The sequence below is a fragment of the Canis aureus genome, chromosome 31 (assembly GCF_053574225.1).
Source record: "Canis aureus isolate CA01 chromosome 31, VMU_Caureus_v.1.0, whole genome shotgun sequence".
NCBI classification, from domain to species: domain Eukaryota; kingdom Metazoa; phylum Chordata; class Mammalia; order Carnivora; family Canidae; genus Canis; species Canis aureus.
Window position 1 is genome coordinate 39,402,540 of NC_135641.1, and position 18,957 is coordinate 39,421,496.

The window sequence follows — 18,957 nt, forward strand, 5'->3', positions numbered from 1 at the left end:
GGATAACGTGTATTCATTCTTTTTCTTTTTTTCTTTTTTTCTTTCTTTTCTTCCTTCCTTTCCTTCCTTCCTATTTTTGTCTCTTCTGTGTAAGTATTAGGAATCACAGAGGCTCCTCGCGTGGAGCCACTTCTCCCTCTGCTATGTCTCTACCTCTTTCTCTGAGCCTTTCATGAATAAATAAATAAAAAAAAAAAAGAATCCGAGAGGGAATGTGTTTCCTTTTTTTTTTTTTTTTTAAGATTTTATTTAGGCAGCCCCAGTGGCTTAGCGGTTTAGCGCTGCGTTCGGCCCAGGGTGGGATCCTGGAGACCCAGGATCAAGTCCCATGTCGGGCTCCCTGCATGGAGCCTGCTTCTCCCTCTACCTGTGTCTCTGCATGCCTCTCTCTCTATGTCTCTCATGAATAAATAAATAAAATATTTTTTAAAAATAAAATAAAGATTTTATAAAATAAAGATTTTATTTATTTATTCTGTGTGAGAGACACACAGAAAGAGAAGCAGAGACATAGGCAGAGGGAAAAGCAGGCTCCCTGCAGGAAGCTGGATGCAGAACTCTATCCCGGATCCTGGGATCACGCCCTGAGCCAAAGGCATACACTCAACTGCTGAGCCACCCAGGCATCCCGCTATTTCCTTCTTTTTTTTTTTTATGTTTAGTACATTGTTTTGTTTTTACCACTTTAAAGCACTGTATGCATTTTCTTGCCTCATCATTCAGTGGGGATTTATACGTAATTCAAGTATCTAAAAGTGTAAAATGTTATATTAAAATTTCAAATAATAATATCTACCCATGAAGGATTTCCTTTAAGAGACTACACACTTTCAAGAACAATATGAAATAAAATGTAAAGCTTATTAATTATAGAAAACCATTATTTCTACTATTTGCTATACAGACTATAAACACAACAGCGAAACAAATAAGAAACCTCATAATCTCCCACTGGCTTTCAGACTTGGATGTCTTAAAAAAGTTGCAAAGCTGAAACAATTAAAATATTGGAAGTAACTTAAAATGTTCAGCAATGGGGCTGGTTACATAAAATAAAGTGCATCCATGCTGTGCAACATTATGCAACAGCTTAAGTGAGCGAGACTGAGCTGTGTGTGCTAACACAGATCTCAAGTCTGTCAGGTGCAAAAAACCAAAATGCAGAATACTGTTTCCAGTATATATATAAAAAAATGACTGTTAACACACATTTCTCTATGCTATATATGTCCATAATGCATAGGTAAAGATATGGAGGGATATCCAGCAAACTGAGGAGTCAGCGTACTGAAGAGAACTGAAAGATGGCTGACAAGGACTTAACACTTTCTCAATTTTTCTGTACGATCGGAATATTTTACAAGAATGCAGTAAAGCTGCTCATGACCATACAGATACTCAGGCCAGTTTTATTTTAAGGTAATACCAACTTTTGGAATAAAGTTCTAAATTTAATCATTTGAAATTACATTTTTTTAAATGCTTGATTAAAGTACCTCCTAAACTAGGTAAGAGGATGAGGACATTAGCAATAGATCACTGAGAATGACTGTTTATAAGCAAGTACTCTTCTCTCAGAAAAAAAAACTTTAAATGGGTTCATTTGATATGTGATTGATCTTAGACATTTTTAGAGAAAAGTAAACATTTTTAGAGTTCTTGATCTAAAAACCATCTCACTGGCCCAGTAAGTGTACTACTAAGAAATTTTTAAAAAACAAATAACTAGATATGTATACAAAGAATTACAACAGCATATCCAATGCAGGCTTACTTGCAATAGCAAAATTTCTAATACAGTCACATGGGGATTAGGGCTTCAACACACAAACTTTGGGGAGATGCAATTCAGTATGTAACACCCTTTTACTGAACCTTCTGTTTGAGATTGACCCAGGGTTATCTGGATGAAAACAGTAATAAAAACACATAATTAGACAATTTAATTTTACACAGAAGAAAACTGAGGTATAAATGACTAAGGAGGCTAACTGACTTGCCCTAAGTTATGCCACCAGTCAGACAATGAAGATTAGAACCCATGGCCCTCACCTCTTCCAAGCTACCAATCTTTTATAACCCAGAATTGGTAGTAAAATCATCATGTACTCTTTTTTTGTGACTTGAATTTTCAATGAGATGCACAAGACATCACTAATCACCAGACCTCCACATGAACTCATGTATTCAATGTTTATTCAACATCCACCACAAACTCAAAGTCTAAAACCGAACTCCTGATTTTCTTCTCTAACACCTTGTTTTGTCAGGTCCTTCTAGATGTTCAGGCCAAATACTACAATTATGCTGGACTCTTCACTTTTCCTCACATCTTTTATTCAATCCATCAGCATATCCTATTAGCTCTACTTTTAAAACATATGCAAATTTCTATAATAAAATACTGGTGAAAAAAGGTATCTAGAATCTGGCCAACCACTTTTCACCACAGCTACTGTCACCATCATGGAGCAAGTCACCAATCTCTCTTGTATTACTACAAGAACTATTTAACTGGTCTCTCTGCTTCTATCTTTGCCCTCTACAATCTAAGTTAAAACCTGAGATCATGTGGCTTCCCTACTGAAATAGCTCTCTAATAGCTTCCCAACTCAAATAAGAGTTTATAATCTCATGATTAGATTACAATTATCTCTCTAATGTCATCTCTAAACATACTCTCATTCTCTCATTCTATTGCAGCCACAATGCCCTCCTTTCTGTTCCTTGAGCATGTTTGCCTCCCTTACCCTTTATTAGCAATGTCTTCCCTGACCATCCTAGTTAAAATAGCAAATTCCCTCATCCCATTCTCTTTTCTTGCTTTATTCTTCTGTATAGCATTCACCATCTGACATATTATATAACAGTTTACCATCTATCCCTACCTCCACTATAACAGAGAGTCTGTCTGTTGTGTTGCTGTGTTCCCAGCACCTAAAGGCTTTTGGCACATATTAAATGTTCAATAAATATTTGTTGTATGAATGAGTGAATGTATGAATAAAAAAAAATCATGAAACTAACCAGGCTTCAAAAGCTCATTTTGTCTAGTACCATAACTAGAAAGCTATCATAAACAAGATTTTTTCTCTTTTAGACTAAATAGTACAGTGAATTAAAGTCAAAACATCTGGGATTAATGTAGATTCTACAACCAAAAAATAACAAAGAAAGAGAAAGGGAATGAGATACAAACAGCTCTTGAGTCATTTAGAGACTTATGATTGCAATTTCAGCTACATAATCCTTTCCAGCTGAAAATGCCGAATGAAGCAAAAGTATCTAGAGAATGATGGCACTTCACTTGCATTAAAACAAATAAAATTAGCCACAGGCCTATCTACTTACATTTATGTATAGAAACACAGAATAATAAAATAGGAAAGCTTCACACAAAACTTTTTTCATGGCAAAGAGATTACTGAAAAAGAGATGTCCTTTTTACTCTACACATTGGTAATGCCTGTCCCTTAGACAACAAGAGTATATTTGTGTTTTATTTAGGCAATATAAAAATTAACAAAATAAAGCTCTTTAAAAATTAACAAAATAAAGCTCTTTAACTTACTTCCTCAAAGATAACCACCATTTAACAATTTGTTGTATATTACAGATTTTCTTCCTGAATAATCAGGCAGATATATAGATATAATTTCTTAAAAAGTAAGTTAAATGACAGGAATTCTGTATCCAGAAAGATGGAACACTTGTACTTTTCCCTATTCCTTACCCTAAATACAACTAAAATCCCTGGATGTTACATATAAAATAAGCATAGGAAGTTCCTGAAAGGTAGAGAAAAGGAGACTGGCTAGTGACCTCAGAACCCATAGAATCATGTGGTTGTGAGCCCTCTGCGTTTTCCTTTTGTCTTAGCTAAGCCAAACTTACAGCGGAAAAAGTCTGTAACCCAGAAACACAAATGGGTGCAAACAAACAAAAAGAGCCCCAAAAGAAGCCTACTCTTTCTAGCCAAAGGAGCAAGAAAGGGACTACCTAGCAACATAGAAAACTTTTAGACAACTGCTCTACTCCAGCCAAACACAGAGAACATTGTGGCCCCACCTACACGAGCAAAGGTTTCTACCTACACCAGGCTGTAATGAGACACCCCCAGTTCCCCTAATCCCTCCAATGGATAAGCATCAGAGAAGGCGAGGTAGAGAGCCAGGACTTTCATCCTAGCCACACAGGAATAGACTACCACCACAAACTCACCCCATCCCTGTAGAATCAGTGGAGATCATGTGGGGAGCCATAACATGGCACTCTTATTCCCTCCCCCACCACCTCCAGCCAGGGAGGCATCTATATAGAGGTCTAGTGAGGAACCAGAACTCTCTCCTCCGTTTAGCAACTATGGTTGAGGGTGCACCGAAAGCACCCTCTCAGGTGTCAATGGAGACTAAATGGATAACCCAGACTTCTACCCTCAGATGATATTAAGGAGTTGGTACACATTCCCTTTAAGAAGCCAGTCAAAAAACAATTTAAATATGATCCAGTCTCATAATACTCAAAATGTTGAGGTTTCAATCAAAAGTTATTCATACCAAGAACCAGAAAGACATGAGCTGAATAAAAAAAAGACAATCAATAAGTACATGCCAACACCAAAATGAAAAAGATGTTATGATTCTGACAGATTTTAAAGCAGTCATCATAAAAATGTTTTGAACAAGCAACATGAGTCCACCTGGAAAAAGCAAAATCTCTCAGCAAATAGAAGATATAAATAAGAACCAAATGGAAACCTTAGAACTGAAAAAATAGAATAACCTAAATTTAATAACCTAATGAGATCACACTATACATTTTTACTTTTTTGACCTAATACCTAATGAAAATCTAAGTTTCTCTGTATACACACATACAGCATTTATTAGCTGTAGTATTTCACTGTATGGATTAACTATAATTTAATATTTGATTAATGCCACTTATTTTTATTGTTTATCATTTTCACTATTATAAACTGCATATTTACATAATTATGTCATTTTTGCATGATTATCTATCATAATTATCTGTCATTTTTACTAAATGACATCACCAAAAATAACAGTGGTAAGTTAAAGCGAATGCACAGTTTAAATATTTTCATACACATTGTCAAATAATCCTCCAGAAAAGTTGTACGAAATACATTCCCACTAATAAGTGCATGAGTTTATCTACTTTCTCACATCCTTACCAACAACGGGTAATGGCTTAATGCTTTTCCTAGTTTTCTAATTTGAGAGATGTCACTATTATTTTACATACATTTCTTCATTACTAATATGGTAAGTACATTTTCATATCTTTAAAAGCCAGAAATAGTCTTTCTTTTAAGAATTACCAAAGCAAGTCTTTTGTGAAGTCTCATTGTATATCTCACCATTAGAAAAGAGCCCTTGTTATTTCACAAATATAAGCTGGCTGACCTAACAAGGTACAATACATTTTCAACCATTCTGTGTTTTTTAACTTTGATGATGCTTTTTTCTCTAATTGGCTTAGATTTCATCTTGATAAATCAAACATAACTAAATCTAAGTCCTGTTAAAATATAAAGACATCAACATAAACACTCAGTCCCAATTAGTTTTAGAGCCAAACAATCATAAAATCACCATTCTCACTACTGATTGCTTTCTAGAATTGATCTGTTTTAATGAGAGTAAAGAGGAGGATGCTGACACTTACTCTTCACCAAATATTCAATTAACAATAGCCTTCTCCAGTTTCCCCAGGTTGTAATGATGGGACTTCTGACTCCACTGTTCAATAATATTCCATGTCCCCTTATCCCACTCCTACTCTAAATCCAAGTCTGACTGATGACTTAACAATCTACCTTCTAGCCCTTTTATCTACTGGAGGCTAGGCCCTTCTCTATGGGCTTTCACTGTTACTCGGGAACCCTATCTTGAAATAACCAAAACTCTGAAAACCACCAGCCTGCCAATCTGACATGGGTCATTAATATAATTATCTAGAGATTCCTACTACCATGTTCTGCCTCTCTTTTGGAGAATGACCTGTATTTAGTAAAGCTACCTTGAGTACCATAATTTGGACAATTAGTCAACTCACTTGAGCTATTATTCAGCTGGGAATAGAAAATGAAACAAATGCAACGCATTACTCATTTTTATTTTTTTTCCTCCTGGACATCTGTTCTCCCTGCTTACTTCTTTCCCCCCCGCCAACCAGTCATGGGTTCTGGCATACCTGAACATACAAGGCTGCCTGGTTTATGGCAAGCAGCACTAACACTGTTATAAAAAAGTAAGCACAATCACTGGAATTGTAACTTCTGTGAAAGTCACATACATAAAATCATAATGAGAGAAAAAGAGTTTAAAAGGATACCTTTTAATAATTTGAAAAAATTCAAAAACATCTCTTTATACATATACATCCTAGTATTATTCCAATATTTCATAGAATAAAAAAATTGTCTATAGGTTATTTAACCAGACCACAAATGTTTATCAGTGCTTTCCTTAACTACTAACGTATTAAAGACATACATAACATCAATAACCATAATTACAGTATTAATTATAATTCAATGAGAGAGAAATATGGGGGACAGGCAGAAGAAGAGGGAGAGAGGGACTTAAATTTTTCATCTTCTTCAGTCTAACATTTTAAAGTCATAAATAATTTCTTTTTTTCAACTAATTTTATTCTTGTTCCAGGATACTTCCATGCTAAGAAAGAATAGAATTTTTTAGTTAAAAATGTCATGGCTCAGTTGGTTAAGCATCCAACTCTTGATTTTGGCTCAGATCATGATCTCAGGGTTGTGAGATAGAGCCCCACAACAGGCTCTGCACTGGGCATGGAGCCTGCTTAAGAGTCTCTCTTCCCCTCTCCTTCTGCCCCTCCCTCACCTTTCTTTAGCTCTCTCTTTAAAAAATGTCAGATCAATAGCCAGAAAAATTACCATATGCTCCAATATATGTACTCAGACAGTAAGGACGACATCCCTAACTAAAGAAATATAGCAAAAGTTTATCTTCATTTCCTTAGCAATCTACAAACTAAACTCCAATGAAGTCAATTTTACAAAGTATCAAAGTATTATCCTACTGAATCAGGAAAAAATAGCCAGTAAGGATATTATTAGGTTAACTTAATGGCTCTCAACCAGGGGCAGTTTTGCCCTCCAGGAAACATTTGCTAGGATCTAGAGACATTTTTGGTTGTCACACTGGCAAGGAGGAGGGCCACAGCCCAGTAGTATATAGTGGATAGATGCTAGGGTGCTAAGAAGCATCCTATAATGCACATGATAGCCTCCCCCCACAATAAAGAATTATCCAGTCTGTAACATCTATAGTGATGAGGTACAGAAATCTGGAACTAATGAAATGTGAATACAGATTATACTGAATCAATGTAAAATTTCCTGAATCTGATCATTTTCATGTTGCTCTAAAAGAAGGACTTTATTCCTAGAAAATACATACCAAAGTATTTAGAAGTAAAGGAACATGTCTCAACTTACCTGCAAATGGTTCAGAAAAAGAAATGTCTATATGTGTATATGTAGAGAGAAAGGAAGAATTATAAAGCAATGAGCCAAATGCTAACAACTGGTGAATCTGAGTAAAGAATATACAGAAATGTTTATTATTCTTGCAATTTGAAATTATATCAAAATTAAAAGTTAAGCAAGTATTACCATGCCTATAAATTTCTTTTAACTGGGAAATTTTGCAAAATTTCCCAGTACATATGTGTAATATAGCAAATCAGATTTACTCCTTTCTCAAAATAAATTACATTATCTTGAATGAATACTTATAAATTTGATCAAGATAAGCAAGCATAACCTGAAAAGTATTAATTTCTAAAATGTGAGGTGCCCAGAAAAAACTAGAAACATTTAGATGTCTATCAAGGATTGATTTTCTTTATGTATCACTGTAAATGGCCTAATACCCCTTGCATTATATATTTCAGGCTTTCAATACACACAAAAACTTCAATCAATTTGAACCACAGAAGATCTAAACAAAATCAGTGGGAAACATGTATAAGAAATAATACAAAAACATTTTTTTTAAGACTCAGATTTTCAGAAGCTTAACATAGTTCTGAATTCTTAAAACTTACCATTCCTATTTCTAGGCACTTGTTAGTTATGTAGCAATCAACAAATACACAATAGCAACCTTACAAATAGTAACAGTTTACTTTTGGAAAATAGTTATTAAAATTTTTAGATCCAGGAAAAAATTTAGGGCACTTACAGATGTCTGGGACATACTTGACTGTTGTGTGACACTTCCTGTGGGAGATGTAGATGGTCTTCCACTGGACAAACTTGCCTAAAATAATAAGATCTTATAATAGGTCTATAAAAATCTGAAGTTAAAAACTTTCTGGTACCAGGATACCACAAAACCACAATAAAAAATCAAAACATCTAGGTTACAGAGAAAAAAAAAAAACATCTAGGTTATGAACCAATTCATTTCACAGTCAATATAGATTAAGCTTTGGCCAAACAAATTAAGAAGAAAAGAAAAAGATGACTGACAAAAACAGAGGACCCAAAGGCTAACCTTATTTTAATAGCTGCATTCATTGTCAGTTTTACTCTGCAGCTCTGTCTTCTATGAAGTGGAACCACTACTCCAACATTATGAAAAAGAAATTGGAGCTACATCAAGTGCCACTGGGTTTCAGTTTCCTAACTTGTATCATGAACCCAAGGTTATTTAAAATTACACTACGAAGAAGAAGCAACAGCTGGGGATGTGTTTCTAACAGAAATAACTCTTTTTCAGATATAATCAATTGAGATCCTCCTCTAATAAGATTTAAGATTAAATCTCATATATGGTTTTATTTAAATAAACAGTATAATAATAATGAAAATCTTTTTTAAATAAATAATCATAAAATTATCCTGTTATCAGTAGGAACAGTATGCATGGATATTAGAAAGCATACAATATTAAACAGTGGCCATCTGCTAAAGTGGCCAACTCTGAAGAATGAAAAATACTAGTGAGTCAGGAAAAGGAATACCTTCACTTCTTTTTAATGAATGCAAATTACTTACATTAAAAAAAAAAACTTTTTTCATTGAAATGTAAATACAATTCATGCAACCCCAAGTATTCACTGTTGTACCTAGAATTTTATACAGTATGGGATCCCTGGGTGGCTCAGCGGTTTAGTGTCTGCCTTCAGCCCAGGGTGTGATCCTGGAGTCCAGGGATCAAGTCCCACATCAGGCTCCCTTCATGGAGTCTGCTTCTCCCTCTGCCCCTCTCTTTCTGTGTGTCTCTCATGAATAAATAAATAAAATCTTAAAAAAAAAAAAACAATTTTACACATTAAAACCATGACACTAGTATTTCTGCAATGCAGATAAAAAGTAGTGAGATAAAAGCTAGTAACAGAGTACCATATAAAATATATCCACATTTGTTTTAATTAGCTTCTATTTGGCCATCTATTAATTTCTTTAAGAAAAAATAATCACAGGACATTTGAGAATTCTGAAATAATACACCCAACATATTTATTTTCAGTAATTATCTGCAAGTGTCAATTTTATGTCAACTTTAGCCTCATAAATTCTTAATTTATTTAAGTCTCACCTGAACAGCAGCAAGGCTCTGAAGCTGGGAGCTGCTTAAGTGCTGCTGCTGAAGAGCTGCTGTGTGCAGCATCAAGTGTTGCTGCTGAGCTGCATACATTTGCTGAAGGTACTGAGCAGCTGAGCTCGGGGGGCGATGCAAGGCCTGTTGAATTACCTGTGATGAGTCGATTGAATCAAGGTCAAACTATGATCTTAACATTAACCTTAACCATAAAATAAAGTATAAAAAAACTGTCAATTTAAAATTTCACTAAAAAATAAATAAAATTTCACTACTTTAATATTCAATGTCAAGTTTATAGTTCTCTCCAGTTACATATCACTAAGATTCACTAATCTATACAAATTAAAAACACCCAGAAGAGGCAATTCACAAAAGAAATAAAGAGCCAAATAAGACTTGAAAAGATCTTCAATCTCATTAGTAGTCAAAATTTACAAATTAAGGGGTTCCTGGGTGTCTCAGTGGGTTGAGAGTCTGCCTTCAGCTCAGGTCATGATCTTGGGGTCCTAGGATGGAGCCCCACATCAGGCTCCCTGCACAGAGGAGAGCCTGCTTCTCTCTACCTCTTCCCCTCCCCCTGCTTGTGTGCTCTGTCAAATAAATAAATAAAATCTTAAAAAAAAATTACAAATTAAAACAAGATTCTATTTTCCAACTTTCAGATGAATAAAGATTGAGAAGAATATTACCACAAAATGGGGAAACAGAAACTCCTACAGTGTTAGTAAGAATGTAAATTGGTTTAACTTTTTAGATAAAACTTAATAGAATTTGGGGCCTGGGTGTAGAGAGGAATACGCATAACCCTACAGCCATTACAAATAGTAACGTAGAGCACCCAGGTGGCTCAACTGGTTGAGGGTCTGGCTCCTGGTTTCCACTCAGGTCATGATCTCAGGGTCACGAGATCAAGCTCCACATCAAGCTCTACACTGGGCACAGAGCCTGTTAAGATTCTCTCTCCCTCTCTCCACCCCCCAAACTCTCTCACTCCCTCAAAAATTTAAAAAATAATAATGTATATCAATGCTGCCCAATATAACAGCTACTAGTCACATTATCTCTTGAGGACTTACAAACGTAAAATGTAGCTAATGGAACTAAGATAATCAGTTTTTAATTTTACTAAATTTTAATATAAATAGCCACATGCACCTAGGAGAATACAGAAATAGCTATATTTATCAACAATGACAGAAATTCCCTAATCTATCATTAGGTGAAAAAAGCAGATTACTAAAGTGTATAAAGTAAGATACCATCTTATATTAAAACATATTTGAAAGAAAATACAGAAAAACATTAAAAGACTACCAATAGATAACTAGATTCGAGGTGCTTTTTACCTTCTCGTTTTTTTTTTTTTTAAGATTTTATTTATTTGAGAGAGAGCAGGAGACCACAAGCAGAGAGATCAGCAGAGGGAGAGGGGGAAGCAGACTCCCCAAGTGGGGTTCGATCCCAGGACCCTGGGATCATGACCTGAGCTAAAGGCAGCCGCTTAACTGCATGAGCCACCCAGATGCCCCAGCTTTTTACCTTCGCATTTGTACTATTCTTTAAATGTCTGAAAAAAATATACTAGTATAATATTAATAATCATAATTATTTCATGTTTCAAATTATTTCATGTTTTAAATTATTAAATAATTACTTCTTAAAATGTTTTTTAAATGTCAGATTCCTTTCAACATAGAATAAAACTATTCTAAAAAAAATTCCTGAAAAAGTGTTAATTACTGTGAATATTTATTGGCAAAATATAAAATATAAGCCCGAAACTTCATAAATAGATAAACATAGAAAAGTCAAGTATGGGATGCGTGGGTGGCTCAGTGGTTGAGCGTCTGCCTTCAGCTCAGGGCATAATCTCGGGACCCAGGATCGAGTCCCATATCAGTGTCCCCGCAGGGAGCCTGCTTCTTCCTTTGCCTATGTCTCTGTCTCTCTCTCTGTCTCTCATGAATGAATAAATAAAATCCTTAAAACAAAAAATCAAGTATTCCAAAAACAGAGAAAAATCCTTTATCTGTCCAAACCCATAAATCAGACTAAGCCAGTCCTCTGCAACCACATCCCAAAGTCACATCATGCCCACAGTGACCCTGAAACAGCACAGAACCCTAATCTCAGCATCAAACTACAGAGTTTTCAGAGCTAAAGGGGGTAATAGAGCCATAATCCTACAGCTTGAGGTCTGAGTCAGGACACCATGAACTCAAAGCAATGAATCTCTTTATACAAATTCCAAGAAAACATATTTCCTTGTGTTTACTTTCGTATATTCGTATCTCTCCAATTGTAGATTGCTATACCTGCTAGAGATTCCTGTCACAAAATCAAAATAGGCTTTTGACTCCTACTTACAGGAGACTATAAAACAGCATTAAGTGATACAGAATTGTAACAATATGTCTTCTTGGTCAGGTAAACCTATATATGTTCTTTAAATTCCATAACAGGGGATCCCTGGGTGGCGCAGCGGTTTAGCGCCTGCCTTTGGCCCAGGGCGCGATCCTGGAGACCCGGGATCGAATCCCACGTCGGGCTCCCGGTGCACGGAGCCTGCTTCTCCCTCTGCCTGTGTCTCTGCCTCTCTCTCTCTCTCTCTCTCTCTCTCTCTCTCTCTGTGTGTGACTATCATAAATAAATAAAAAAATAAAAAAAAAAATAAATTCCATAACAAAACTAAAATCAAACTGAAATAACAAATGAATAATCTATTTGACACTTTTTTTTTTTTTTTAAATTTATGATAGTCAGAGAGAGACAGAGACAGAGACACAGGCAAAGGGAGAAGCAGGCTCCATGCACCGGGGGCCTGACGTGGAATTCGATCCCAGGTCTCCAGGATGGCGCCCTGGGCCAAAGGCAGGTGCTAAACCGCTGAGCCACCCAGGGATCCCTATTTGACACATTTTTGTCAGAGTATAATCATTTTTCTATTGTCAGTGCGGTCTTTCATAACATTTCAATGATACACTCATGGAGAGAGACTCTTTACATACAAGTTAAAGGCACAACACACTGTTCTTGTATTATTTCTCTAAATAAACAAAGAGGGCAAAGAGAATTCACAGGATTGAACAAGAATGCTGGAAGGTATTAAAGAACTCCTTGGGTAATTCAATGAATATTGATTTGATGGCATTTTAGGAGAAGCAATTATATGATTTCATAAGAACTAGTATAATTGCTATTTGTGAGAAACATGTATATCTATACATCTCCAGGAACACTTTATTTTTTATTAACACATCTAGCTCAGGTAAAAACTAGAGATCAAAAATGGAACATTGGGCAGCCCTGGTGGCTCAGCAGTTTAGCACCACCTTCAGGCAAAGGCGCGATCCTGGAGACCCAGGATCGAGTCCCACATCGGGCTCCCTGCATGGAGCCTGCTTCTCCCTCTGCCTGTGTCTCTGTGCCTCTCTCTCTCTCTCATGAATAAATAAATAAAATCTTTAAAAAAATAAATAAAATAAAAATACCACATCATTTGCATGCTCAAAGATCTAGATACTCTTTTCTATATCCCTTGCCTCAAAGAAAGGTGAAGAATTTTTTAAAACACATTCCACATTCCCGTTTGAACTTCTGCTGAATTGACTCAGTCTCCAAGAATTCTGATTCCACCCTATGGTAACTTCAGAATCCTAAGAATAGGGATCCCTGGGTGGCTCAGCGGTTTAGCACCTGCCTTCAGCCCATGGCATGATCCTGGAGTCCTGGGATCGAGTCCCACGTCCAGCTCCCAGCATGGAACCTGCTTCTCCCTCTGCCTGTCTCTGTGTGTCTCTCATGAATAAATAAATAAAATCTTAAAAAAAAAAAAAGAATCCTAACAATAGCCATTATACTGGGATATCCAATCTAGAAAAATGGAGTGGAGAGAGGACTATTTTGCAAACAAGTAAGTTATTTTCAGGGCAGAATGAAGTTATGGAGATGGCAGAGAGAGTAAGCAGGTATAATGGAAAAAAGAGTGGCTAAAGGCACAACTCTAAAACCAGATAATCTACTAGCTATGAGAATTTAGGAAAAGTTATTTAATCTATTTTTTTTTAAGATTTTGTTTATTTGTGAGAGACACATGGAGACATAGGCAGAGGGAGAAGCAGGCTCCCCATGGGGAGCCCGATGTGGGACTTGATCCCAGGACCCCAGGATCATGCCCGGAGCTGAAGGCAGATGCTCAACCACTGAGCTACCCAGGCGTCCCTATTTACCCTGTTTAAAACATCAGGTTTCGGGGATCCCTGGGTCGCGCAGCGGTTTGGCCCCTGCCTTTGGCCCAGGGCGCGATCCTGGAGACCCGGGATCGAGTCCCACATCGGGCTCCCGGTGCATGGAGCCTGCTTCTCCCTCTGCCTGTGTCTCTGCCTCTCTCTCCCTCTCTGTGACTATCATAAATAAATAAAAAATTAAAACATCAGTTTTCCCACCTGTAAAATGGAGATAATAACAGTATCTATTTCATAGAGGTGTGGTGAGGAGTAAAAGGGATAATCCATGTAAATGGATTATCAAATGTTTGGCCCACGGCAACTGTTCAACAAACATTAGCTATTATTATTGACTGAGCACATATAATGTGCCCCACAGAGTTCTAACACTTCCTTTAATCCTCATAACTGGTACACCTGGGTGGCTCAGTCGATTAAGCGTCTGACTCTTGGTTTTGGCTCAGGTTCTGATCTCAGGGTCCTGAGACTGAGCCCCCACCCTCCCAAACTGGCTCCAAACTCAGCAGGGAGTCAGTTTGGGATTTCCTCTCTCCCTCCTCCACCACCCCTCCCCTAGCTTCAGCTCACGCTCATGCTCTCTCACTCTCTCCAATAAATAAATAAAATCTTTTGAAAAAGTCCTCATAATAACTAAAGAACTAGTTAGTCTCATCCACATTTTACAGTTTCCTGATGCTCAAAGAGATCATGCCTCTCAGCCAAGACTGCGTAGCTATTGATAAAGAAAATGGAATTCAAACAAAGAGCATATCAGACTGCAATGCCCATACCCTTTTTATGCAATACCATACTATCTCAACCTCCACTATTATAAAGATTAACCAAGTAAACTTAATTTTCTCAACCAAGTGCAGACCTAAAAGTTTTCCTCATTAAATATTCCCTGCCCCACTTTGTCCCTAAGAGCTTTAAATGAATCCTCCTACTCAGGTTCTTAGGCCACTTGAGTTTAAAATGAACCTCTTAAGAAATCTACAGACCTGAATAGATCTTCCAAAGTCAATACTTTGGGTTCAAATACAAAAGAACCCAGAAGCTAGAGTCATTTTGCATCTTAAGGCTGTAGGGTTGAGTGTCTCCACATTGTAGCAGCACAGAGACCTTCCAATTATAATTTTCCTGACATACGGTTTTATAAGTCACATGCTGACAAACAGAAGCCCTCTCAATAGAACATGGAATAACTTTTTGATTGCTTCAAATGTTACTATTCTTATTGTATTCATTTAGAGAATATCACGTGACTCATTTGAGGATATGAAACAATAGCTTCATTTGGCTTAAGAGAAAAAAGGTAATGACATCTTAAGTCTTAGCCTACCCCTCAATCTAACTGAAATACCTGTACAGCATGTCGGTCTGAGCCACTGTAAACAGAAATCTGCGGTTGCTGCATTCGAGAGGAGGAAGTGGTGATGGTGGTGGTGGTAGTGCTACTGGTTGTTGTCGACACAGAAGATGTGCCAGGGTTTGGTTCGCTATCCATAGCTGTATTGTGGTCCTTGAATCTGTCAGATAACACAAAGGATCTGCATTGGCAAAACATTATTTTATGGGCTTTAAAGAATATTTAATTATTTCGAAGAAATAATCAGCAAATCTAAATTTTTAAGACCCTTACAAAATAGCATAGATCACACACAGTCACCATAAACACTTAAAAAGGAAAAGTATTTCACAATGATATAGCATATTGGATAGTTAATACCTACTAAGTTTATGTTCAAATGATTCAGGATATGCAACTTAAATATATCCCGGCCTAAACTTTTATCTTTCCATTATTGAAAGATAATAACAGGTTAATAATACTAAACTACCTTAAAAATACTTAAGCAACATCAGAGTACTTTGAAATATTTCTTTACATTCTTTGACCTACTAATTAAAAGTTAAAATAATTCTTATCTATACATTAAAATAGGATGCCTAAGGACTTGTGTTAATTATAATTAGCTTATCTCTGGTTACCATATGCACTTTGCTTTAAAAATATGTTCTATTGGAATTCCTGGGTGGCTCAGCGGTTTAGTGCCTGCCTTTGGCCCAGGGCGTGATCCTGGAGTCCCACATCAGGATCCTGCATGGAGCCTGCTTCTCCCTCTGCCTGTGTCTCCGCCTCTCTCTCTCTCTAATGAATAAATGAAATCTTTAAAAAGAATGTTCTATGATTAAATAAGGAAATCTAAAAAAATTTTAAGATTTTTTAAGTAACTTCTACACCCAACATGGGGTTCTAAGTGGCACCCGGCTGGCTCAGTTGGTAGGACACATTAACTCTTGGTCTCAGAGTCACCGTGAGTTCAAGCCCAACGTTGGATGTAAAGCTTACATTAAAAAAAAAAAAAAAAAAAAAGTAAAAAAATAGTAATTTTGTATTAATTCACACTGGCTTTTCCCCTAATTAGTCTACAACACTGTCCTTACTATATCTAATAACTCTGGTTATACTTATAAGCAGATTACTCCAGGAAATCAGAGAAACAGCTGACAACAATTTTCCCACTTCCTTACAAAAATCTCTTTTCACAAAGACTTGCTCCAACTTTTGAAAACAGCATAATTATGTCACTTTCCTCATGAATTAACAGTAAAGTTCATAAAGTACATTTCTGTACCAGACTTTGAGTCCTTCCCCTCAAGTATTGCAAACTCACCTCATTCTTTTGGAAGTATAAACCTCCACTTAACACTGAATCTATATACTTGGATAAATTCAAACAACATTGTATTTTAGGTCAATTCCGAGGGCCTCAATATCGTTAGAAAGTAGAACTACAATAGTTTCTATAGTGTTAGAAAAGCCCCAGGATGGTGAAAAGCACACCTGATAATACACTGGTTTTACCTGTCTTTCTTAACCCTTCTTTTCTCCTGAGATACAAAATCTAACGCACAGCACATGAACATCGTTGACAGGAAATGTAACCGCCACACTTTCAATTTTATGAAAAGACCAAGGAATTTGGCACTAATTGCGTATGCACACACATGCTATTCCCATATGGCATCCTTTAATGCACGAATATTCTTTGTTCTTTACGTCATTTATGTAGATAGTATTGATATGCTCTTCAAGGAATCAAAAAAAAATATTTAAATCTCCATTTAATAAAAGAAAAAGGGAAAGGGAAACGATGGAGGGGGGGAAAACGGCTGACTTCATTTTTTTTGATTAGTAAATGACTCACACATCTTTACGCTTCTCTGGGGTTTTTTTTTAAAATAGTTTTTCAAACTGCCTTCCAACCATCAAAATCACAGCATCATACGGTAACCGTCCAACATCATACAGATTCAGTGATACAGAAGGTAAACTTTTTTTTTTTTTTAACCAAATTACTGGCTGTCACGACACTTGTGAAACATGTAGCAGTGACAGAGGCACAAAGCCAGTTTAAAATTGCGGTCTTTTTAGAGGGCTCTTCTGGGGGCCCCTGGGTGGCTCAGCCGTTGAGCATCTGCCTTGGGCTTAGGTCGTGACCCCGGGGTCCCGGGATCGAATCCTGCATCGGGCTTCCCTGCATGGAGCCTGCTTCTCCCTCTGCCTGTGTCTCTGCCTCTGTGTGTGTGTGTCTCATGAATAAATAAATAAAATCTTTAAAAAAAAAAAAAAACAGAGGGCTCTTCTGCGCGACCGTGTCCTCGAAACTCAAAACCCCTGTGATAAGTTTGTTGGGTAGACAGACCCAGGTGGAACCCACGCTGCGGGCGCTGAGTCCGCAACCGGTGGTAGAGCCGGCCAAACCATCCCACTGCATCCCGGAGCCCCGGCGCACGGGCCCGGTCCTGCCAACTCGGCCGTCGGTGCGTGGTACCGGCCGCAGGATCCGCGGGCAGAGCCCGGCGCACGAGAGGCCTACCCAGCAACCTCGAAGTTTGCGCGGCGGACTAGGGATGCCGCCACGCCACGGCGCCGCGCAGGGACCGGGCCCTCGGGGGGCATCGGCGCCGCGGCCGGACTCCCGGGGGGATGCGGGCCTGCCCGGGCCTTCCCCGCCCCGCCGGCCCCGCGGCAGCGCCCCCCACGCCCCGCGCCCCGAGGCCCGCGCGGGGGCACCTCCTGCACGCCTCCCGCGGGAAGGCGAGAGCTGCCCTGTCTCGGCCCCCCCCGCCGGAGGGAGGGGGAGGGGGAGGGGCAGGGGAGGGGGAGGGGCAGGGTCCGCCGGGGCGGGAAGGAGGCCCGGCAGTGCCCGGCCCGAGCCGAGGCTGCCCGCGGGGCCCACCTGCGGGGATGACAGCGCCGGGGGACCCCTCGGGGGCTCGGCCCCCGGAACCCCCCCGCGATCGGGGGCCCCGCGGCCCGGGAGCCGACCGCGCCAGGGGCGCTCCCGCCCGGAGGGAGCCAGACGCCCTCACCGTTGGCCTCCGCCCCCCCCTCCCCCGACACGGGCCGAGCGGGACCCTGCACGGCAAGGAAGCTCCAGCGTCTCCGTGTCCCCGCACTGCCCGCCGAGGAGCCCCGCGCTTCCCCCCGAGGGGACGTGTCGCTGCCCCACTCGCCCCCCGGTTACGACATCAGTCACCAGCGAGTCACTCACTCCGCTTCCGCCATCTTCTCTCCTCCATCACTGACCCGGGCTGCGCATGCGCCCCCCGGCGGCGGGCGGAGGGGCGGGGTCGGCTCAGCCCCGGGCCCCGGGGTCACGTGGTGCGCCCCCCTCCCCCCCTCCCCGCAGGCCCTGCAGGCCCTGCAGGCTCGGCGGCCAGGCCCGCGCTGGCTGCCCTCGCCCCTGCATCCTCCCGCCTGCGGCCTAACGCTTGGGGGCGTGGGGGTCTGTAACCAGCACGCGACAAGTTCGAATTAGAAATGTAGAGGATCCCCGGGGGGCCCAGCGGTTTAGCACCGCCTTCAGCCAGGGCGTGACCCCGGGGTCGCGGGATCGAGTCCCGCATCAGGCTCCCCGCGTGGAGCCTGCTTCTCCCTCTCTGCCTGGGTCTCTGCCTCTCTCTCATCAATAACTCAATAAAATCTTAAAAAATAATTAAAAAATAAATAAATTAGAAATGTAAAGACCATCCAGGGCCTGATCTGGAGACCCGGGGTCGAGTCCCACATTGGGCTCCCTGCATGGAGCCTGCTTCTCCCT

At 39.4% G+C, this 18,957-nt stretch overlaps 1 protein-coding gene across 11 annotated transcripts in view; it reads right to left on the bottom strand.

The window, feature by feature from the left end:
• The window catches only part of PHC3 (polyhomeotic homolog 3), an 87,951-nt gene extending 69,456 nt beyond the window's left edge, over nucleotides 1-18,495 (bottom strand). For 10 of the 11 annotated variants that reach the window (XR_013369693.1, XR_013369694.1, XM_077880299.1 and 7 more), the window contains exons 1-4: nucleotides 18,409-18,495; nucleotides 15,210-15,375; nucleotides 9,615-9,770; nucleotides 8,253-8,330 (exon numbers count right to left, since the gene is read on the bottom strand). Coding sequence is in view for 9 of the 11 variants with exons in the window: in XM_077880299.1 (XP_077736425.1) it covers nucleotides 8,253-8,330; nucleotides 9,615-9,770; nucleotides 15,210-15,375; nucleotides 18,409-18,422 (414 nt within the window). In the remaining 2 variants the exon portion in view is untranslated. The remainder of the gene's footprint in view (nucleotides 1-8,252; nucleotides 8,331-9,614; nucleotides 9,771-15,209; nucleotides 15,376-18,408) is intronic. The other variant, XM_077880295.1, reaches the window with a different exon arrangement.
• Nucleotides 18,496-18,957: the final 462 nt, after the last annotated feature.